Source organism: Carya illinoinensis, chromosome 16, assembly GCF_018687715.1.
Source record: "Carya illinoinensis cultivar Pawnee chromosome 16, C.illinoinensisPawnee_v1, whole genome shotgun sequence".
Lineage (NCBI taxonomy): Eukaryota > Viridiplantae > Streptophyta > Magnoliopsida > Fagales > Juglandaceae > Carya > Carya illinoinensis.
Window position 1 is genome coordinate 2,507,049 of NC_056767.1, and position 23,248 is coordinate 2,530,296.

A 23,248-nucleotide genomic window follows, 5' to 3' on the forward strand; every position below is an offset into this window, starting at 1 on the left:
AAATTTCATACAATTCATTTAAAAAAATTTTGAAATCCATAATGAGAAAGTGAGATTTTTTTATGTAAGTCTCAAATATATTTTATTTTGTTAGAACATCCACATTGGACTATGCATATGCATATGTAAAGTCACTTTTGCATAATATTAATATAAATTAGCCTACATTAGATTCTTTATCTCTAAAATTTTAACTAACTATAAACAGTATTTTTATCATTTTTCATAGTCACTATTTACTCTCCAAATTTTATTTTAATGTTTATTTCTCTTTCCTACCACACTCTCTCTCCCCGAGTAATGTGTTGGCTTTTAATAGAATGTTTAAATAAAGTATATTATTGATATCAAGATTATAAAGTCATATATATATATATATATATATATATTCATTCTATAGGTTTGGTTTTAATTGCATTTCATGTACTGGGTTCTGATTGCATGTATAAACCAGTACATGAAAATTGCACTCTAAAAAAAAAAATTTAGGTAAAAAGAATAATAATAAAATGATAATATTTTATTATTATTTTGTTTTAAATATGTATAAGCTAATATAAAAATTTTGTTAAAATGACAAAATAGATATGTAAAAGAGGTGAATTTATATATGTATATCCGTAGACCAATATGGATGCTCTTATAAAAAGAATTGTGTAGGTCTTAAAATTATATAAATAGAATCAAATATTTTAAAAAAAGCAAATAATAGTAATAAATAATTAAATAAATAAGAATAAAATTTTAAAAAATGTACAACAAGTGGCATTTCATCAACTTCGTCTAGAACACCTTGACTTCTGGCCCTCCCCACGAGGCCCTCGTTAATAAGTCTGTTACCAAGAAATTGACATGATCAAGACCAAAAGGGTCGATCTTGATAACGCCATAATTCCCTACCTACCTCTCCTTTATTCATACAAATTACAAACCGCAATCACACACCCTTGTCTGTATCTCTCTCATTTCTTTCCTCTCAGTTTTCCCGGAACAAAAAAACAACCATGCTTAATTCCGGGACTAAACGGCTCCAAAATTCTGCACCATCCCCTGATCGCATCCGACATGGAAGTGACAGTCGTGATAGTCATCAAGCCACCCGGAACTATGGTTCCCGGGTTGAAAGAGCAGCTCAAAAGTACTACACGAAGTACAATAGCTGGAATGGCATGGAAGTGCGGTCTGCACCGTCAACGAAGGCGGTCGATGATGGTGAATCTGATGTTTGTTCGCCGCCTTTGTGGAAAGCAAGCCCACCCAGAAGCCCGCAGCGTCGGGCAAAGCACTATCGTAGTCTGTCTCCGGGATCAAGAACGGAAGTCATTACCAGAGGCCAAGAGGAGCTCATGGAAATGGTAAGGAACATGCCCGAGTCCTGCTACGAGCTTACCTTGAAAGATATTGTGGAGGTGGAGCAGCCCTTGGTTGAAGCTCCAGTACGAGAAACCATGTCGGAAGAGAAGAATTCGAGCAATGAAGTTTTGTACAAAAGGGAGAGCAGTAAGAAGGTGAGTGAGAATAGGGCACTCGTGAGAAGAGGTTCTGGAGCCATGGATAGAGGAGGGCTCTATCTTAAGATGGGTTTTCCTTTATATTTATGGTCTAAAAAAAAGAACAAGAAAAATAATCCGTCTGTGACAATCACAAGTGCAAAAGTCTCTCCGAAGCCTCCGGTACCGGACGGATCTGCAAAGGGTGTGGAAAAAGAGTGGTGGAAGAAGAGAATTACAGCCTCTGCGGAGAGTGAAAGTGGGAGGTCAAGTAGCAATGGCGGAAGCCTGAAAAGCAGCGGCAGCGGCAGCAGTAGCAGTACAACCGGCAGCAGCAACAGCAACAGCAGCAGAAGCAGAAGCAGAAGCAAGAGAACCAACAGCAGGCATGTTAAAATTACTCGGAATTTGAATAAATATTACTTTCATTCTTTAGTAACCCCTCTAAAGTAATCTGATTTTTTTTTTTGATTAAATGGTTTCGAAAATGGTATAAATTAATCCGTTTATGTTCTGGGTTTTCTCCCAATTTTGGAGAACCTGTTCTGGTGTGAAAGTGAAAACAGAGGAATCCTGTTTCGGCAGGAAAAGAAAATCACATTGAAGAAAAATGAAGAAAACTCCGCATTTTTAATAATTATCAATCAACAAGCCATTGTTTTTTCTTCAACCTGAAAATCTTCTAGAAATATGGGTCAAATCTTCTACACGCACGACTTCTAAAAATCTATGCTCAGGCGCTTGGATCATTCTGCTTTGATGAAACCCATAACAAGGGCAGAGAGAAATTTATGATGTGAAAAATTTGCAGTAGGTGATAATTCAGAACATAGATTGGATTCCTGGATGATAGTTAAGTGGTATTTATTCAAAAAGCTTAAAAGCTCTGTAGAGTTTAGGATTTTGCCAAACACTGTTACCAAAAAGAATCATAACCAGACACATTAATTACAAATATAGGTTTGGAAAGTCATGTCTAATGTGTTTTAATAATTACAGGTTTTTCTTGCTAACCAAGCAAGAGTTGGAGATCACTTTTCAGCAGTTTCTGTCAATTTTGTGTTTAATGCTGACGTATAATTCTGAACATGTATTGCAGGAGGCATGGGAATGGTGGCTGCTGGTCTTTCATCTGCGGCAAGAAAAAGCAAAATTAGGAGCAGATTAGCTGCCCCTGATTGCAATGGGAGTAAAATGATAAAGTTTTCATGTAATTATTCTTGTAATAATGTTTAGGGATCCCAGTAGAGTATACACGATTATCACAAAGGAAGTCTGCAACTTTGTATTTTTATATGCTTTACAGACTTCCCAAGATTCCATCTTTTTCTCTCCCTTTTTCATGAGTTTCCTATGTTATTCACCCTCTGTTTGCCAATAAATGAGTGGTTGATTACTTGATTTAGAAGATCTTAAACTACATGGAAGAAGCGTCATAATTTTTTCTGAGCAGAGGGTGTGTCATATACGCCAGCTTGAATGTATAATTTTCCTAGAATCAAAAGTTGTTAATATATATCTCAGAGTCAATGGAATAAGCCAAAAGTAATTGACTGCAACGTTATTGTCTGTTTCTAGATCATTCAGCAGGTCTTTCTTTTTTCCTTTTCTTTTTTTTTTTTATTATAATTTATAATTATATGAAGAAAATTGAAGCTTGGAAAACTCGTCCATACTTTGAACAAGATTACGTCGGTTCACTGCATGAGACTAAGGAGATGAACTGAATGAAGTATTAGCAGCCAAATTGATTGATGGAAACTTCCCAAAATCCTAACCCATCATTTTCTTTTCTCCAAAATTTTCCGGGAAAATTTCTTTGGCTTGTTGAGCACCCATCCAAAGTTCTTCTTAGCACTATTAAGGTGATCGCTAGCTGGAGGCCTTTCATTCTTGATTTAGCTTTTCCATCCAAAGTCCAGAAAAATAGAGCTTAAAAGATAAGGATGGAGCCTACTAAAGCTGCTTTCAACTTTTCTAGCAAAAGGAGCCTCTTTTCTTTTTTTGATAACAACAAAAGGAGCTTTTAATAAAGTTGAAGATGTATACGTTGCAGACCAACAATGGTGTGTGTTTCAAGTAATCACATCAAGAAACTGTACTCTTTCCAAATGCATCTTGTTTAATTCCTATTAATTTACCTTTTTTAATTTCCTCCTCAGCTATTGGTGATCCATCCATCTCCTTGACAAAAAGAAGCCATAAATGATAAAAACAGCTACCAATATGTCTCGGAAAATGACAGACATAAAACTATTTTAACAACTTTTAAACAACTGTATTTTAAATGAAGGGTATAAAAGGTTGTAAAAAATGTTATATATATATCATTATTTATATGTATTATACCTTCTTTAGATAATCTTAAGACATATAAATTGATTAAATTTACTTTTTTTTTTTAATTTAAAATTTTAAAATAAGTGATGATTTCACAAAGTATTAAAGTAAAAGTCTTGAATATGAATCTTAACTTTATATTTCATTAATTTAATTAAATATTTCACGTTTTGAGATAAACGGTGATTTTACGTATAAGAACGCTCCATAATATGGGAGAAACAATAGTTTGTGAATTGAAATCTGTAACGTTCGCAGTGGTACTCAAGTTCTGCCATACTTTGTAATCAAAGAAAAATAAACGAAAATAAAGAAAAAAGATGAACCCAAAAAGGAAAAATGAAAAACCTCAATTTTAAATAAACTATTGACTAGCAATGGAGTTCTGTTTTTAGTCTTCCAATCAAAAGAAGTTCTGTTTCTTTCAAAAGATAAAACAAAAGTGAAGTCCTTGTTCTTGGACCTACATCTACTTGCGCCTACTTTAGACCAAAGGGTTGGGCCAGAGCTCTGCCTTTGAACCAGGTATGATGCAACTCCAGACTCCATTAGTCAACTCCAAGGATTAGATAACCTATATATACAGTCTACAGAGTCTGCAGAGTTTCTTTCAATCACGTTGGGTATAAGAGGGTAGATTGTTTTGATGCAATTTAAGGGGCTCATTAATAGAGAGTAGAGAATACTAGTTTGAAAAAATAATGTTTATTATTTTTGGCATGATATTAAATAATCAGTAAATAGATAAAAAAAAAATACTAAACAATTCTCCAATAATTTGATAACATATTAAGGAAAATGTAAACAAAATGAACAAAGAGCATCATGATCAGTTCCCCAAACACAATGGTCTATTGGTCTTTGATCCAATCCCAGATATCCATTTAAGACTGCACCATCCTCTTTTATTTTTTTTGATTAGGGGTGGAAGGTTTCAAATCCAAAATTTTCATTTGAAAAATCGAATTATATGTCATCAGGCCATTAGACTTTTAGTTAAGACTGCACCATCTTATATATATATATTGAGAATCATGATTAATTTTCCTGGTGCAACCTAGAGTCAGATTTTCTTTTTCGGGTGCAATTTTGCATGAGTTGCAGTTGTTCCATGAACTTTTCTTCATTTGGTTTTGGTCTTCCACTTATGATGCAGATAAAATATAGTATGAAATTCAAACTATCTCATTTCATTCATAGCATGTATAAGTAAAAGAGTTAAGTGAGGGAGGAAAAACTTCTCTTTAACCTTAGCAAGCAAGATAATAGAATCCAATCGATTGAATCCATTATATTTTAAGTGTTAGAAGGAACTTTCTCATGTGTTAATATTTTTGACCTATCCCGTTATGAGTTCAAGACTAATATAAGATCTATGTTAGTTCATGATAAATATAACAAAATATGCTACATGCATAGCTTAAACCCGAGTAACGCTAGTATACTCCACAATATAAGAGCCATATCAAGAGAGACCCAAGTACCACACCATGAGAGAGAGAGAGAGAGAGAGAGAGAGAGAGAGATTTCTTTTTACCCACTTTGTATCCGACCGAGCAGAAGTGACGAGGGGCGGTCCAACGCCCCGTCACTTGCAATCATAGGTGGCACTACAAGAAAATTAGTCAATTATGACTAGTCATTTCTTGCAAAAATGATTATTATTATTATTTTTTTATCAAAATGAGTCTGTTTTAATCGCAAATAATTATCCTCATCGTATATAATCAATCACAAATAGTCATTTTTCTTGTAGTGTGACAAGCCATTATCTTGCATGTAGTATTTGTCCACTCTAATGCAAGGTGTGATATTTGGTCATGTATATATATATATATATATCAAGGGGGCGGCCACCCATTGTGGGCACCTCCCGGCCATTTCTCTCTCTCTCTCTCTCTCTCTCTCTCTATATATATATGTATTTATTATCATAGGTATGTGAATTATTGGGCTGTATCCCTCGCATGTCCAGGCCCCATTTAACATGAGAAGTTATTTTAGGACAGAAAATTCTCTATCATACTAAGCTGGCACCATTGGAATATTATATGGTTGTTTCAGATTTAATTTTCGACTTTGGTGGACATTTAATTCTTGCCTTGGAAGGAAGAAATAGATCAAATGGGAGACTGGAATCAGTGGATCATGACCTCCGTTCGAAAAGAGACAAGTTGATAATTCTTCTCTATTTGACTGTGCCATACCCAACCCTTTATAATTACTTGGCAAAGAAGATAACCATGACACGCAGCAGTTCTTCGAAACTTCCTCATGGTGACAAAGGATTCATGAATTAATCAAAGTTAACAAGTCTCGATCAAATATCTGCATGTAATGTTTAAAGAAAATGATACATATACAACATTTTTGGATCACGTACAATCCTGACCTGTTTCAAATGAGAGTTGTTTATGTAAGATAATATTTAAGATTATATTTGTTAAATTATTAATTAACATATGATTAGTGTAGTTACAAAATATGATTTTTTTAAAAAAATTATTATAAAAAAAGAGTTTTGCTACGTACGAGTAAAGTTGTGTATTAATCTGTGTACCAATACTGATTCCTTCATATTCAAAATTTAAATTAACACTGTTTTCAATAAAAGTTACTTTTTAACCAATCACATGAGATTGATATACAAATTAATTTGTAATTATACTTGCAACCAGAATTTTTCATATACTTTTAACTAAATTTTAGAGATAATTTTGATCAAATCAATGGTAATGCTCTTACCTAATTATTTCTCGATCAGTCAATGGTGTCATGCTACAAATCCATAGCAGCTTCGTTATAAAATATCTCAAAACACAAATAATTAAATAAAAATGCTTAGCTTATAAAAGAATTATAATAAAATAATTTATATACTAATATGATTCGATATGATATATCAGATTGTGTATATAATTTTTTTTATTATAAAATAAATCTCACTAATAACATTAAATCATAGTATATTATAATTTTTTTATGATTTTATTATTAGACTTTTAATTAATGCTTTTAATTTAATGGATTACATGGTTTTTTTATTACAATGATGTCATTGCATGCGCTTTATTCTTTGACTGTATATGGTCCACTTATAACTTTTCATGCGCGTACAATTGCTGTCAACATGGCTTTCCCATTTTATTAGGAGAATTACTAGCAATACGGAAAGATTCTATAAAAATAAATTTATAAATTAATATATTTTTATATTATATTTTAGATTTATTTTATAATTAAAATAATTTTATAATCTAATTTCTTTTTTATACAACTAAATATGAGCTAGGAGAGGTCCAGTACTTATAACTTCTCAAACACGTACAATTGTTGTCATCATTGCCTTTATATTTTATCATGAGAAGTAGTGCTGCAATTATAAAAAAGTTTAATAAAAATAAATTTATAAATTAATGTGTTTTTATATGATATATTAGATCTATTTTATAATTAAAATAATTTTATAATTTAACGTATCATATTAAGTCATATCATTAATTTATAAATTTATTTTTATAGAATATTTTTATTACTATAATATTTCTCTATTTTGTCATTTACACTAACAAGGGGACTGAGTCAATGTCTTCGTTTTACCTTTCCAAGTCCGAAATAAGTCGTTGCAAAAGCAATGGCAGTGGAGATAGGAAGGAGATGGTCGCCTTAACAAAATGTTTTTGGGAATGGAAATGGAAACGGTCATACAGCACACACTCATAAAATTTTCTTGTGTCCTTTAGTTTTGTCTTAGAAAAGGAAGTTGATCATGGGAGCGAACAACATTTGCTGCTGTTGTTGTTGTTGTTTTAGTCTACATATATAGAAAACTTACAGCTAGCTAGAAGAAAAATAAAACTTTACAATCTGTTGAGACATTGGTGGTTTTTATTAATGAAAATTTTATGTGTAGTCATGTTTACGTATTCTTTATAAATTTCATTAAGATAATTGACTGTATCATTTATTTAATATAAAATAATTAGTTTAACTAATTATATTAATAAAATATATAAATAATATATAAAAATGACTATATATATATATATATATATATATATATATATATAGCAGAACCCATTTTTTATATTTAGAAGCAAAAGGTGACGATCTATTCGCTTCTCCACGGGCGCTTGATACCAATGGTGCTCATCATACGGTACGCCACCAAAACCTTACAAAAAGTATATGATAAGATCATGATGAGTTACATGACATGACACGCACGCACATCAATATTATATTGTACCTAGACAACAATGATATTAATATTTAATATATAAGTGGCAAATTTTGTGTGGATAAAAGCAGTAAATGCTAGCTGATGTGGAAATTTTTTATATATTTAATTTGATATTATTAATAATTAAGTTATTCTATGAAAGATCAATACCCTATATATATATATATATATGAATTCTTTTTCCTTTTTGAAACAAAACAAAAGCTATCAACTTTTCATTATTTTCTTACGTACGGTGTGAGAATAGAAACCACGTTACACATCACATGATTACCCTATAAATTCTTGAGGATTTTGATTTTGGGATCCTTCTTATTCTTACAATATATATATATCCTAGACTATATCGTCATGACTGCAAGCCAGGAAGATGTCATGTGATTCTACTCTTGTCTTCCTCTTTGGTGCCTTTCTTCATGTATGCTTGATTGGGTACTCCAATTCTTCTTGTCATCATGAATGGTCTTTCGATAAAGCATGGTAATAATAATTCCAACATCACCTGATCAACCAAATTAAAGACAACTTATAATTAGACCGGCATGGACATCTGACCAGCAAAAATGTTAAGCGCTCGATCGATCTATAAGAACAAATATAATTCTCAAATGATTCCAAAATCTTTTCATGCTATGTATGATCATCGATCTGGTGTGGCCAAGTGTGCATGAATATATACATACATATACATATATGTATATATATATATATATCATTCCCTCATAGCCTGAAAAGACAGAGCTGATTAATTAAAAGATCATCAAGGAAAAAATGAGACTGTTTCAGATAACATATATTACCACCTATAGTATGTAACTTGTACATGATCACGGAAAGAAGAGGATGGCTAAGTACTACTGTGGTTGTGGTTGTGGTTGTGGTTGTGGTTGACGTTGTTGCTCATGAGCAGGTAATGTAGGGCAAGCTGGCTTGCGAGCTTCAAGTTCTGATATAAAATGGTGACAATCCTGCGCTTAATACTTCCTCTAACTGGAGGAACTAAGCTCCTGATATTCTTCTTCTTCCTGCAGCTCGCAGTAGTACTACTAGTCGCCATTTTAGTTCCTAACTCCAACTTCTTCGTCTCCATCATTTTCTTGTTTATATATATCAGAGAAAGAGAGGCAGATGGAGAGAGTTGCAACCAATATTAATTGCATGAGATCGAAGAAGTATGCGAGTGTATATATATAAGAAAGATCTATGATCATCTCCCTATGTATATGGGGAATATATAATTACTGTTGAGAGAGAGGCCAGCCGGGATCGAGGAACCTTCGTGCGACCTTCATGCTCTTTGTTACAACTAATTAATAGCCTCAACATGTTCCCAAAGATATTGCCAATTTTTACTGGCCAGCAAGCAATTCCGTACCTCCTTGTGAAGATGGGTGTTTTCCGATTCTCTAAAGGCCAGGAAGATAGCAGTGTCACTTCATTTCCACGGTACCACGTACATTTATTTCATCTTTGGTACATAAAATCATTACTTATCGTAAAAATTTAATTATTTAAATTGTATGTTGTTACGTACTCCATCGAATTATGCGAGTTATACTTCCTCTTGATAGTTAGTACACTTGTAGATTATAAAATAATAGTACTATTGATTTGTCAAATCGAGTCTAAATCTGCCACTTTTGTTCTCATAGCATATAAACTTATCTTAGAAGTTTAGGTCTCGTTTGGTTACACATTTCATATAAGATGAGATAAAATATTTCATTAAAAATTGAATAAAATATTGTTATAATATAATTTTTTAATATTAATTTTGTTTTAAAATTTGATAAAGTTTAATTGTTTATTATATTTTGTGTGAAAATTTAAAAAAGTTATAATGATTAATTTTTACATAAAATATTTTATTAAAAACTGAAATAAAATGTACAGTCAGAATTCGAGCTAACCACCTCAAGTATAATACCTGTTAAAATACCACTCCTTCAAAAGCTTAATTAGTTAAATTGTATTCTAACATGTCACTGGATCCTTTGATTGATATTTAGCACAAGATATTGAGAAACATGTTTTGTTGCTTTGCGAGTTATTGGTTATATGATTTCACTCTTGGTATATATGGAACTATTTTTGTGTTTACTTGAATTATAAACACTTTCCCTCGAGCATATACCATGGGAGCTGCTTGTAGGAAAAGGGTCATGACCATGTCATTTTCAGTGCATATGTTGCGTCAATTAATTCTTGCTTTTGCGACAAAATCTTTCCTTGCCCGAATTATACTTCAAGAACAGGTTACCCAAATCATGGAACCTTTTTATTGTACTGGATGGAATTAAAGACTGGCTTTTCAAGGACGTCCACAAATGTCGAGTTCCTCCCTGGACCTAGCGATAACAAGAAGAATGAAAAATCAGTGAAGAAAATAGGCAATCGATCATTATCATGCTAGCTGGTTTATCACGGCCGGGGATGTTATCATCTTATCTTCTAACTTTGTTTGCGTTCTTGTTGAACTTAAGGTTTTAAGTTTCATGTGATTATAAATTTACACATGGATTTTGATGATAACAAATGAATTCAAAGAATAAAGGAGTTTCAAACTCAAGTTGTTCACACAATGGAATCAAGCACATCAAAGAACCAAGCATGAGCAAGAAGGAAACAAGTTCACATTAAAGTCATAGAGTAATGTTGTAAATCTCTTAAAATTCGAAATTAGAATTAATGCTTAAAATTAATATTTTATCATAAGGCATTAAAATACATTTTCCACATGTGCATGAATATTTTTGAAAATTAAATTTGAAAATTTTAAAAGATGATTGGTTGTCATCTTTTGCATGTGTATGTCTTGATTAAAGGGTTAAACTTTGAAAATATTAAAGATGATTGATTGTCATCTTTCACATGTCCATGTTTTATTTGAATATTTTCAAAAGTGATTGATGCTTTTTTAGACTTATACAAAAGGTAGATGATTTTGTTTGAAAAATTTGAAAAGTAAAGTGTGCTCATTTTGTCATATGCAAAAAGTAAAAGATTATGTTTGAATTTTTTGAAAAGGAAAATGTGCTCATTTTGTCATATGCCAAAAGTAAAAGATTAGGTTTGATTTTTTTGAAAAAGTGAATGATGTTGTATTTGACAATTGAAAAAGAAGAACCTTTTATTTGAATTTTTTGAAAAAATGAATGATGTTGTCTTTGACATGTGAATCTTTTTAAATTTGAATATGAAGTCTCATATGCCTATAAATAGATCATTTGAGAGCTTCACATTCGCAACACCAAGAGCATACAACATTCATTCAAAACTTTCATTCTCTCTTCTCTAAGCATTGAGCATTAATCCTTGTTCATTTTGAGAGATATAGTTTACGCTGTATTGTTCTTATTTCACTCATTGAGGAGTGTTTTCTGATAACCTACCCACTATCAGCTTTTGTATCAAAAAAAGGGTGTATATAACCCTTGTGCGTGTATAAAGTATTCTACACGGGAAATAGTTGAATCACCACGTGTAAAGTGATTGCAAGTGTAGAGGGTGTTCTACAAGGATCCTTTGTAGCGGTGTTATTCAAAGGTGTAATAGGTTTTTATCTCCACCTTAAGGAGGTTGAATAGTGAATTTGGAAATCCTCAAGGGGTAGCTTGAGGCGAGGACGTAGGCAGTGGGGCCGAACCTCGTTAACATATTGAGTTTGCTTCTCTCTTACCCTTACTCTTTATATTTATTGTTATTTCATATTTTGTTTATATTTTATATTATATATTTGATTTATAATTGTTATTTTTTTTAATACAACTCAATTCACCCCCCTCTTGTGTTAGTCATCTGGGCAACAATTGGTATCAGAGCTACAAGCTCTATTATAAGATTAACTCATGAATAGAATAATTTGGAAGTAATTTAATGGAAATGAGTTTAATAGAATAATGAATTGCGCTACGGCAAAGGAAATTTGGGATAACTTGGAAGTAACTTATGAAGGAACTTCGCAAGTCAAGGAATCAAAAATTTATATTCTTACTCATGAATATGAAATGTTTAAGATGAATGATGATGAATCTATTTCTAGTGTGCACACTTGTTTTACTAACATCATAAACAGCTTGACAGCTCTTGGCAAAATTTATTCCAAGGTGGAGATAGTAAGAAAAATTCTCAAATCTTTACCAAAACGTTGGGAATTAAAAGTTACAGCGATTCTTGAAGCTAGAGACCTCAAGAAGCTCGAAATCAATGAACTCATCGGGTCACTTATCACCCATGAGTACACATTGAAAAGAGGAGAAGAAGAAGGAAAGCCAAATAAGAGCTTAGCACTTAAAGTTGTTCCTCATGAAAGTGAAAGTGATGAAGATGAGGAAAATGACGATAAAGATGAAGAAGTTGCGATGATAACAAGAAGAATTCAGAGGTTCTTGAAGAAAAATAGAACTCCTCCAAGGAAATCCTTCAAAAAGTTTTCCAAGAAAGATTCAGGTAAAAATGACACTTTAATTTGTTATAAATGCAATAAACCTGGTCATATCAAGCCAGATTATCCTCTGCTAAAGAAAGATCGAAACAAGGGCAAGAAAGCAATGAAAGCTACATGTGATGATGATTCAAGTAGCTCAAATAGTGAAGCAAGCAATTAAGAATCGACAAATCTTTGTCTTATGGCTAAAGATGACATTGAGGTAACAAATCTTGATAATATTGAAAATCCTTCATATGAAGAATTGCAAAATGTTTTAGAAGAGATTTATGAGGAATTTGAAAAATTGGGTATTAAGTATACTGCTTTGAAAAAGAAAAATTCTTCTTTAACAAACGGAATTGAAATTTTAAGAAAAGAAAGTATCATTTTGAAAGATGAAAATCTTGAATTGAATAAGAAGAAAACCGATTTAGAAAATATTGTTGAAAACTTTACGAATGGAAAAAGAAATTTTGAAAAACTTCTTGGTAGTCAAAGATGTGTTTTTGACAAGGCAAGATTGGAATATATGCCAAAACAAAAATACAAACCTTATAAAAATTTCTTTGATAATCATTCTACATCAAAGATTAATATTCAAAATTCTTTTCATAAAAATAATTTTGTCAAAAAATGATATTATTATAATCATTCAAGTTTTTCATATATGTCACATGCTATTTGTAATTTTTGTAATAGAAATGGTCATAATTATCATACTTGTCCTATTAGAAGAAATCATACAATGACTATTAGGGCCATATGGGTACCTAAAAATCTTGTTTCTTCTAATACTAATAAATAAAGGACCCAAAGAACTTGGGTACCAAGAAAAATTATTTTAATTGTTTTTATAGGTATGCATAAAGTCATCCACAAGCAAAAATAAGTGGTTTTTAGATAGTGGATGTTCAAGACACATGAGGGGAGACAAGACTAAGTTCTTTGATCTTAGATCTAAAGAAGAAGGACACGTGACATTTGGAGACAACTCGAAAGGAAAGATCGTGGGAATAGGTAAAATTGTTAATGAATCTTCTCTCATAATTGAAGATGTTCTACTTGTTGAAGGTTTAAAACATAATCTTTTAAGCATAAGTCAATTATGTGATAAAAGATTTACAGTTACTTTCAAAATGGATAAATGCATTATTTTGAATGATCATGATTGTAATATTTGTTTTATTGCTTTTAGAAACAATAATGTTTATACAATCGATTTTGAAGAAATTACCTCACAAGATGCTATTTGCTTTTCAGCTCAAAATGAAACTAGTTGGCTATGGCATAGAAGATTAGGTCATGCCAATATGGAACTTATTTCCAAACTTTCAAAAAATGATCTTGTGAGAGGTTTACCAAAAACAAATTTTCTTAAAGACAAAATTTGTTATGCATGTCAATTTGGTAAACAAACAAAAACTTCTTTTAAAACTAAGAAATATATTTCCACTACTAGACCATTGCAACTGATACACATGGATATTTTTGGACCAAATAGAGTTGCAAGTCTAGGAGGAAAATATTATGCATTTGTTATTGTTGATGATTTCTCTAGATATATTTGGGTCATCTTTTTTGCTCATAAAGATGAGGCACATAATGCCTTTACCAAGTTATGCAAGAGAATTCAAAATGAAAAGGGCTATACTATTTCAAGTATCCGAAGTGATAGGGGAAAAGAGTTTGTTAATAAAAATATTGAAACATTTTGTGATAAAAACGGTTTTGTGCATAATTTTTCTGCTCCTCGAACTCCTCAACAAAATGGGGTAGTAGAGAGGAAAAATAGATCTCTTCAAGAGATGACAAGAATAATGCTCAATGAGAACAACTTGCCTAGTTATTTTTGGGCCGAAGCGGTAAGTACTGCATGTTATGTTATAAATAGAGTTATGCTAAGGTCTAAATTAGATAAAACCCCCTATGAGCTTTGGAATGAGAAAAAACTCAACATTGGTTACTTTCATGTATTTGGATGCAAATGTTTTATTTTGAATGACAGGGATAATTTAGGCAAGTTTGATGCAAAATCTGATGAAGGTATCTTTCTCGGGTATTCTACTAATAGTAAAGCTTATAGAGCATTCAATAAAAAGACTTTGACTGTACAAGAATCTATGCATGTAGTATTTGATGAATCTAATTCTCCACTCTCCAAGAAATCTATTGATGAAGAAACATGAGGTATAAATAACACAGAAAGTCTCAATCTCAACAAAGAGAAAACAATAGAGGAAGTTCAACATGGAGCCATCAGGAAAGATCATCAAAATTTAATACAAGATGCAACCAAACAGTGAAAATTTTTGAAAGATCATCCAGTGGAACAAATTTTGGGAGAACATTCACAAGGTGTAAGTACTCGATCATCTCTTAGAAATATTTGCAATCATACTGCTTTTCTATCTCAAATTGAACCCAAAAATATTGATGACGCATTTCTTGATGAATATTGGATTCTAGCTATGCAAGAAGAGTTGAATCAATTTGAAAGAAATGATGTTTGGACACTTGTTCCTAGACCCAAAAATCATACTATTATTGGAACAAAATGGGTTTTTAGAAACAAGAAAGATGAGTCCGGAGTCATTACTAGAAATAAGGCTCGACTTGTAGCCTAAGGTTTTAATCAAGAAGAAGGAATCGATTATGATGAGACATATGCACCTGTCGCAAGATTAGAAGCTATTCGAATGCTACTTGCATATGCTTGTTATAAAAATTTCAAACTTTTTCAAATGGATGTTAAAAGTGCTTTCTTAAATGGTTTTATAAATGAAGAAGTATATGTTGAGCAACCTCCAGGTTTTGAAAATCATATTTCCCCAAATCATGTTTTCAAACTCACAAAGCACTATATGGACTCAAACAAGCTCCTAGAGCTTGGTACGAGAGACTCAGTGGTTTCTTGATTGAAAAAGGTTTTTCAAGAGGAAAAATCGACACAACTCTTTTCATTAAATATGAAAATGATGATATTCTTTTGATTCAGATTTATGTTGATGATATAATATTCGGTGCTACTAATGAAAATATGTGTCAAGTTTTTGCTAAGATTATGCAGGAAGAATTTGAGATGAGCATGATGGGAGAACTTACATTCTTTCTCGGATTACAAATTAAGCAAGCAAAAAGTGGGACATTCATCAATCAATCAAAATATATTAAGGAATTACTAAAAAAATTTGGGATGGAAAATGTTAAGGAAATTGGAACACCAATAAGCCCATCAACTAAACTTGATAAAGATGAATCCGGTAAGCCAGTTGACTCGAAAATATATCGAGGTATGATTGGTAGCTTATTATATTTAACAGCCAGTAGACCAGATATTATGTTTAGTGTGTGCTTATGTGCACGCTTTCAATCATCTCCAAAAGAATCACATTTAATTGCAGTTAAGCGCATTTTTAGATATCTTAGTAGTACAATTAACCTAGGGTTATGGTACCCTAAGCATACATCTTTCGATCTAATCAGTTACACAGATGCAGATTATGCTGGCTGTAAAATAGATCGAAAAAGCACTAGTGGAGCATGTCATTTCTTAGGTCATGCACTAGTTTCCTGATTTAGTAAAAAATAAAATTCTGTTGCACTATCTACTGCTGAGGCAGAATATGTTGCTGCGGGTAGTTGTTGTGCTCAAGTTCTCTATATGAAGCAACAACTTGAAGATTTTAAACTCATGTATAATCACATTCCAATCAAATGTGATAATACAAGTGTTATAAATCTTTCAAAGAGCCCAATACAACATTCTAGAACTAAGCATATTGAAATAAGGTATCATTTTCTTCGAGATCATGTGGAAAAAGGCGATATAATATTAGAGTTCACAAACACACACGATCAGTTAGCAGATATTTCACAAAACCTTTACCAGAAGATAGATTATGTATGATCAGAAGAGAAATAGGTATGATGCATGCTATGAATATATCTTAAAAGATAGACCAGAGTTAATAAAAATAGAGATAGATTTTTTAAATACTTTTACATAAACTTGAGATTCTTAGCCTCATGTTTGAGACGCTCATTCTCTTCATACAATATCATGTCATTCTTATCCATGGGAACCGGCAAGCGGAATGAAGAATCTAATAAAGATTTCAACTGTTTATTCTTCTGCCGAATGATTCATTCCCTTGTGTGAAACTCTTGAACAATTCGTTGAAGTACAACAATTTGTTCTTTGAGCTTTTCAACTTCGTGATTTTTGGCTTGTAGCTGCTGAGAAAAAGCAACAATAGAGGAAGAGTAGCGAGTCTCAAGACTCACCAAGTCATAAATAGCATCAGAATCTGACTTATTAGTCAGATTATTATTTTCTTGCTGCAACATAGCACCAATGGCAGCTACAGAAAGGACAGGAGGTTGAGATGCAGAATGCCTCATGGATGGATCTAGAGAAATGTTAGAAGAATGAGCCATTGAGAAAAGAATAGAAGGCTTAAAACGAGAATGTTGAAAGAATGCAGATGAGTTATAGAGATGAGAAGAAAACTTGATGCGGATTAGATCAACTTCAGGACTGATTTTATAGAGATAGTATAAAAAATAAGACAAACTATTGTCTCTTCAAATCTTATTTAGTCAAAAGAAATACAAGATATGCTGGACACACATTGTCAAAAGTTTTCTTACTAACCCAGCGAGATTAACAGTAGATTGTCCCTATTTTTCTAGTAAACGATGAACCTCTGCTGTTATCTGCAGATGTTGACCTTGTATCTGAACCCTTTCTCGTTCCAGCTCCTCTATTCGTGGTTGCAGATCATGAGCATACCAATCTGCAAATTTTTTCAACTCTTGGTTTTCTTGCTTTAGCCTTTTATTCTCACTATCCTTATTAGCAAGCTTCTGTCGTAAATCAGATATTTGCATGTTAAGATGATCAATCTCACTCACCCTCGCCATTAACCTTCGAGACATGATCGTAACAGAGGCAGCATATTGACTACTGAGCATTCTTGATTCTGCAATAATCTCAGAATCAGCCTTACTGGAAAAACGGTTCACTGCTCCTATCATGGTATTGACGGCCTCAGGAGAGAAGATTGATGATTGATGCGTCAAGGGTTCCTGATTCAAGTCTGGAACATTAGTGGAAGAGACTTGCTCAGCCATTCTATCGTTGTGGTAAAACAGAACTCAGGTCAAGAAGCAATTATTTTTTTGGCATCCGATAGATAAAAATGATCATTTTCTTATAGCAATTCAGAGCCTTCAATCACGTTTGTCAACAGTATCAGGCGATTGTTTAAATCTCTAGCCGCACTAAATTCATAGAGTTAGGCCTCAAGACTTTGCAGCATTTGTCGGGTCACGAACGACTCCTTTTTCAACTATCTACAGTGACTATTAAACGCATCATTTTCTTTAGGTCTATTTACTTGCTGCCGATCCTTTTTAATGATGCCAAAAGGGGGAGAAGTTTTAGACTAGAACATTAACGTTGTTTAAATTGCTAAACTTGCTATATATGCTTGGAATTATATTTATACTTTTGCTTGAAAAACTAACGCATATTTTCAGGGGGAGCTTAAGTATTAATACAGGTTTCAAGTTCTATCAAGCATTTGTCATCATCAAAAAGGGGGAGATTGTTGAACCCAAAGTTTCAAGTTTTATGTGATTATAAATCTACACATGAATTTTGATGATAACAAATGAATTCAAAGAATAAAGGAGTTTCAAGCTCAAGTTGTTCACACAATGGAATCAAGCACATCAAAGAACCAAGCATGAGCAAGAAGGAAACAAGTTCACATTAAAGTCATAGAGTAATGTTGTAAATCTCTTAAAATTCGAAATTAGAATTAATGCTCAAAATTAATATTTTATCATAAAACATTAAAATACATTTTCCACATGTGCATGAATATTTTTGAAAATTAAATTTGAAAATTTTAAAAGATGATTGATTGTCATCTTTTGCATGTGCATGTCTTGATTAAAGGGTTGAACTTTGAAAATATTAAAGATGATTGATTGTCATCTTTCACATGTGCATGTTTTATTTGAATATTTTCAAAAGTGATTAATGCTTTTTTAGACTTATACAAAAGGTAGATGATTTTGTTTGAAAAATTTGAAAAGTAAAGTGTGCTCATTTTGTCATATGCAAAAAGTAAAAGATTAGGTTTGAATTTTTTGAAAAGGAAAATGTGCTCATTTTGTCATATGCCAAAAGTAAAAGATTAGGTTTGATTTTTTTGAAAAAGTGAATGGTGTTGTCTTTGATAATTGAAAAAGAAGAACCTTTTATTTGAATTTTTTGAAAAAATGAATGATGTTGTCTTTGACATGTGAATCTTTTTAAATTTGAATATGAAGTCTCATATGCCTATAAATAGATCATTTGAGAGCTTCACATTCGCAACACCAAGAGCATACAACATTCATTCAAAACTTTCATTCTCTCTTCTCTAAGCATTGAGCATTAATCCTTGTTCATTTTGAGAGATATAGTTTGCGCTGTATTGTTCTTATTTCACTCATTGAGGAGTGTTTTCTGATAACCTATCCACTATCAGCTTTTGTATCAGAAAAAGGGTGTGTATAACCCTTGTGCGTGTAGAAAGTATTCTACACGGGAAATAGTTGAATCACCACGTGTAAGGTGATTGCAAGTGTAGAGGGTGTTCTACACGGATCCTTTGTAGCGGTGTTGTTCAAAAGTGTAATAGGTCTCTATCTCCACCTGAAGGAGGTTGAATATTGAATTTGGGAATCCTCAAGGGGTAGCTTGAGGCGAGGACCTAGGCAGTGGGGCCGAACCTCGTTAACATATTGAGTTTGCTTCTCTCTTACCCTTACTCTTTATATTTATTGTTATTTCATATTTTTTTTATATTTTATATTATATATTTGATTTATAATTGTTATTTTTTTTAATACAACTCAATTCACCCCCCTCTTGTATTAGTCATCTGGGCAACAGTTCTCCTTTCTTATCTCTTTGAGTAATGGTATTTCTTCCCATTGTACTGTTATTAGCATTATTCATCAACACTTCTCAAATTTTTTGTCCAAGAAAAATTAGAAGAAGAGATGACATGAGGGTCATGAACAATGTCACGTCAATATAATAAGATAAAAATAAAATAAGAGTGCAGTATCTAGCATTCGATCGGAGAACATTCTCCAGCCTAGGTGGGCTGGGAAATCTCTCAATTCTTGTGGGAACATTCATGCTATCCTACCTTATGTTCACCTTTAGATAGCTCAGAAGATACACCACTAGGCTAACAAAATGGCTCATCAGTTGTGAAAGTGGGGATCTTCCACTGATCTCTCGGGCTCTATTCCAGTTGACTCCATACCTCCTTTCATTTATTATTCTGCAGAACATTCTGAATTTTGCTATTTGAACCTTTTATCCTTTAATGGTATGATCGCATTTGCAGAGAAAAACAGATATAAAACGATGCTGGGATTTGAACACTGAGCACGTGCAGCCTAAAAAATGAGATAAGCTTGGCTAATAATCAGATCCTAAGCTGCCTGGTAGGCCTAACCTATTTATGCTGTACCCATTGAACTGGTTTTGAGATAGAATAACACATACACAGAAACATCAGGAATTTTCTGTTTCAACAAATGAAAGAAATGGTCTCATCAACAAATCAATTGTGAGTCGATAATTCCATTTGAACAAATGTGTGAATTGTACAGAACCAAGTGATCCCACATTTCTTATGTGATGTGAGCTTGGTGTTTTTCACTTCCCAAAGAGCTTCTCAAGATTTCACTAAGAATGATGAATCCTGTTTTTTGTCTCTGGCACCTGAAAATTTGCAGTCCTTGTTGCGTGAAAGATTCGAAAACCCTTTGAGATTAAGTTGCCTATTATGTGCACTTCAAAGAAGAAAGGCAAAAAGAGCTTGGAAGATGGATTTTGGGCGTCTCCATTTCTGCCTAAAACCATCTTCACTTCCACTTAATAAACCTTGGATTTGGTCCCCTTGCATTCCCTGAAAAATTGGTTAAAAAAATTGGATATGATATGACGATTCACTCTCTTCTCGTGTCAAAGGAAATGCTTTGATTTCCACAATCCTAGTAACTCCAAAGTGTGAATTATTGGTGTTAGAAGCAAATAAAACATTCAATGGAAGCAAAATAAGGCAAGACTACTGATTTGGTTCTAACAATTGGATACTCAATTACAGATTCAAGAGATTGAAGCTAATAACTAGACTCCACTACAAAAGACACCGCTACTAAAATGAGTACTATATTTTATTTGTGATTTTACCTCTGCAGCATTCTTGAGAGGCCCCCAACATTCTGTACGATTGTACTTTCGCGAACTAGAATGAAAATATACCCTAACCAAGGCATCCAGTAGCTCAGGATGCTGTCCAAAAAGTTCTGAATCTCCATGTAGCACTGCTTTAAGCACCTGCTTTGCATCAAAAAGAAAATCATACCCATTATTAATGGGAAGTTCATTCAGCCATTTAGCATTTTACCCTATATATAGACCGAGGAGGAGAAAGGTATTCATTTCTGCAGTGATAGTATTGATGAAAGTAAGGAGTTAGTGTTTAGGCACAGGATAGATGGTGTTTATACCAATATCTCCTACTCTTTGGTTTTCTTTTCTATAAATTCTTGTCGCAGGGAATCATGGTAAGGTAAATTTTAATATAAAGCATGGCAGTTGTTAATAACCTCTCAGTAAAGCTCCATCTAAAAATGGAAAGACATCGGTCTTAGTATATGCAAATTGCTGGGAAAAAAAGAAAGAAAAGAGAATAGCATTTCTATCATATCTAGCAATGCCTATTGGCTCAGGCAGATTTGCCTTACACTTTTTGCTCTTTTGTGGTTGCCATGTCAAACATCTACTAGATATATCCTAGTTAATCTGAAGCCCCTTCGCAAACAAATGGGATACTGTTAGTTAAGTCATTGAAGCCAGACTTACTAAAGGCAATTCCTTTGAGAATATGTGGTATCTAAACTCAGCAGCCAGGTCCAGCAGGGGATTGGAACCACTGACAAAGCAATGGGCATGGAGACACATTTCATTGTTCACTTTCTTCCATTCTGCAACTACATCATCCTTATTATACCACCCATTTAACTGCCATGGACAAGAAGGCAAACAAAGTTAAAAGTGGTCATGTCTGCTTGAGTGCAGTTTAGACATCAAGTGCAAAGTTTAAATACCAAATTAGTAAGTAATAACGGTGCATACCTGATCAAGGTTGATGACATTAGAGATATTTAAGGTTAAGTTAGCTGTAAAGTCACAGTGGGATAGGATGTAGGTTCTTGGAATAATTCCTGAATACTTGTTCAACTCTTCTCCCATGAAAACAACTTTCAGCTTTGATGCTTCGAATCTTGCTGGAGGACCCAAAATCCTAACAGCCTATTTTTAAGAATGTATAACCCAATTAGGTAACTAAGAATAACAGTGAGAACTTCTGCAAAATGAACTTAACCAAGTTGTGTCTGCGCTGCTTCAACAAGCAATCAAGGTTTTGGAAACAGATAACAAATCTCAATATACATTCAGAGATTTTTTCAAATTCTTAAGCTGTTTTATGGGGCATGCAACATGAAAGGAACTGGATCTGTATAATTAATAAACTATAACTGATATAGAATACATGATTTTGGTGAAACATATCAAACAGGATGGGGGTTCTTTCATTTTTATTCTCCAAAGAAAAATTCTATTATTACTTTATGAGAAAACAAAAAAGAGAGTATAAATGTGAAACCTTTCAATTCCAAGAATTTTTTTCTTTTAACTTCCTAAAACATAATGAAAGCAAAGCTAACTGAAGAAACTTGCAAAGTAGCACAGTAGTTTTATTCTCAATGTGGAGCTAAATTCTATATGAAGTGCAAGTGAAAGACAAGAAACAATGCAAGTTGGCTTAACAGAATTACTTAGATCAAGGACTTCAATCTTATTCCTACCTTTCAATGACACAAGTATGACATTACAGACGATTTTAGTATGTATTCTGAAGGAAACATCGTGTGCAATAGTATAATTAGCAGAGATATGATTAATTCTTGGTTTAAAGGGCAGCAATTTGAGCTCTAAAGGAATAGAATGTGAAAAAAGTGAGCCCAATTTTGCAGACTAAAAAACTGCTCACAAACATCAAAATGTCTATGTCCAAAACCAGTGAAATTGCCATCACATGAAGTACATTGTATATTAACACAGAGATAGGAAAGAAAAAGCACCTCAGAAACAAGAGTGTTGTAGGAGGCTCCAGCATTGCTTATGGAAGAAAGGAGAACAGGATTGAATCTACTTGATTTCTTTAACTTTGTTTTGTTGAGAAAATCCCTCTGTGGAGATAGTGAGAAAGCATAATAAGCACAATGGCAGGCCATGGAAGATGCATAACACAATCTCTCTTCATCATTCACACCCCACCATTTTCTTCTCTAAAGCTCATCTCAGAGAAGCAAAGAGAAATAATGGTGTGAAGAAATGGAGTTCATGGTTCGAGTCATGTGGACAGTTTTCTCATGACCCACGTTCCAAAATCTGTCAAAACGTTCCATCCACACATTTGTTTTTTCCCTTTTTTTTATTTTTTAAATTGAAAAGAAGTTCGGAGGAATTTGATTGGTGGTGGAGCAAAATGGTTGGTGACACGTCATCACCAATTCTTCAGATTTTGATATGGATAACGTGACTACGTGGCTTTTGTTGGGCCTATAGCCTTTGCGAGTATTCTGCTCAGATCCATACCCTTT

At 32.9% G+C, this 23,248-nt stretch overlaps 3 protein-coding genes across 6 annotated transcripts; 1 reads left to right on the forward strand and 2 right to left on the reverse strand.

The window, feature by feature from the left end:
- Window positions 1–827: 827 nt before the first annotated feature.
- Window positions 828–2,942, forward strand: LOC122299942. Its single transcript, XM_043110428.1, has 2 exons — window positions 828–1,876; window positions 2,590–2,942. The coding sequence occupies exons 1-2, from the start codon at window positions 1,005–1,007 to the stop codon at window positions 2,645–2,647; spliced, it is 930 nt and encodes a 309-aa protein (XP_042966362.1). The 5' UTR covers window positions 828–1,004; the 3' UTR covers window positions 2,648–2,942.
- A 5,315-nt stretch (window positions 2,943–8,257) lies between these two features.
- On the reverse strand, window positions 8,258–9,341 carry LOC122299554. Of its 4 annotated transcripts, none has more exons than XR_006239706.1 (2): window positions 8,897–9,341; window positions 8,258–8,575 (listed from the first exon to the last, which is right to left on the reverse strand). XR_006239706.1 is itself a non-coding variant. In XM_043109925.1 (2 exons), the coding sequence occupies exons 1-2, from the start codon at window positions 9,164–9,166 to the stop codon at window positions 8,457–8,459; spliced, it is 357 nt and encodes a 118-aa protein (XP_042965859.1). In that variant the 5' UTR covers window positions 9,167–9,265; the 3' UTR covers window positions 8,258–8,456. The 4 variants fall into 4 exon arrangements, 1 of the variants encoding a protein (XP_042965859.1); XR_006239705.1 differs by having other exon boundaries at window positions 8,877–9,341; XR_006239704.1 differs by having other exon boundaries at window positions 8,874–9,341.
- A 10,622-nt stretch (window positions 9,342–19,963) lies between these two features.
- On the reverse strand, window positions 19,964–22,999 carry LOC122298593 (magnesium dechelatase SGRL, chloroplastic-like). Its single transcript, XM_043108414.1, has 5 exons — window positions 22,727–22,999; window positions 21,717–21,893; window positions 21,444–21,602; window positions 20,769–20,915; window positions 19,964–20,484 (listed from the first exon to the last, which is right to left on the reverse strand). Exons 1-5 carry the CDS (start codon window positions 22,877–22,879, stop codon window positions 20,371–20,373), a joined length of 750 nt encoding a protein of 249 aa, XP_042964348.1. The 5' UTR covers window positions 22,880–22,999; the 3' UTR covers window positions 19,964–20,370.
- Between the last annotated feature and the right edge of the window lie 249 nt (window positions 23,000–23,248).

Bases quoted from the DNA above. Each gene is read 5' to 3' on its own strand.
- LOC122299942 (XM_043110428.1), top strand. From the start codon at position 1,005: ATGCTTAATTCCGGGACTAAACGGCTCCAAAATTCTGCACCATCCCCT. The intron at 1,877-2,589 runs GCATGTTAAAAT...CATGTATTGCAG, and splicing joins AGCAAGAGAACCAACAGCAG to GAGGCATGGGAATGGTGGCT.
- LOC122299554 (XM_043109925.1), bottom strand. From the start codon at position 9,166: ATGATGGAGACGAAGAAGTTGGAGTTAGGAACTAAAATGGCGACTAGT. The intron at 8,576-8,928 runs GTACTTAGCCAT...TTGGTTGATCAG, and splicing joins CCACAACCACAACCACAGTA to GTGATGTTGGAATTATTATT.
- LOC122298593 (XM_043108414.1), bottom strand. From the start codon at position 22,879: ATGGCCTGCCATTGTGCTTATTATGCTTTCTCACTATCTCCACAGAGG. The intron at 20,916-21,443 runs GTAAGTCTGGCT...GATGCAAAGCAG, and splicing joins TCTCAAAGGAATTGCCTTTA to GTGCTTAAAGCAGTGCTACA. The intron at 20,485-20,768 runs GTAAAATCACAA...CCAATTTTTCAG, and splicing joins CTCTCAAGAATGCTGCAGAG to GGAATGCAAGGGGACCAAAT.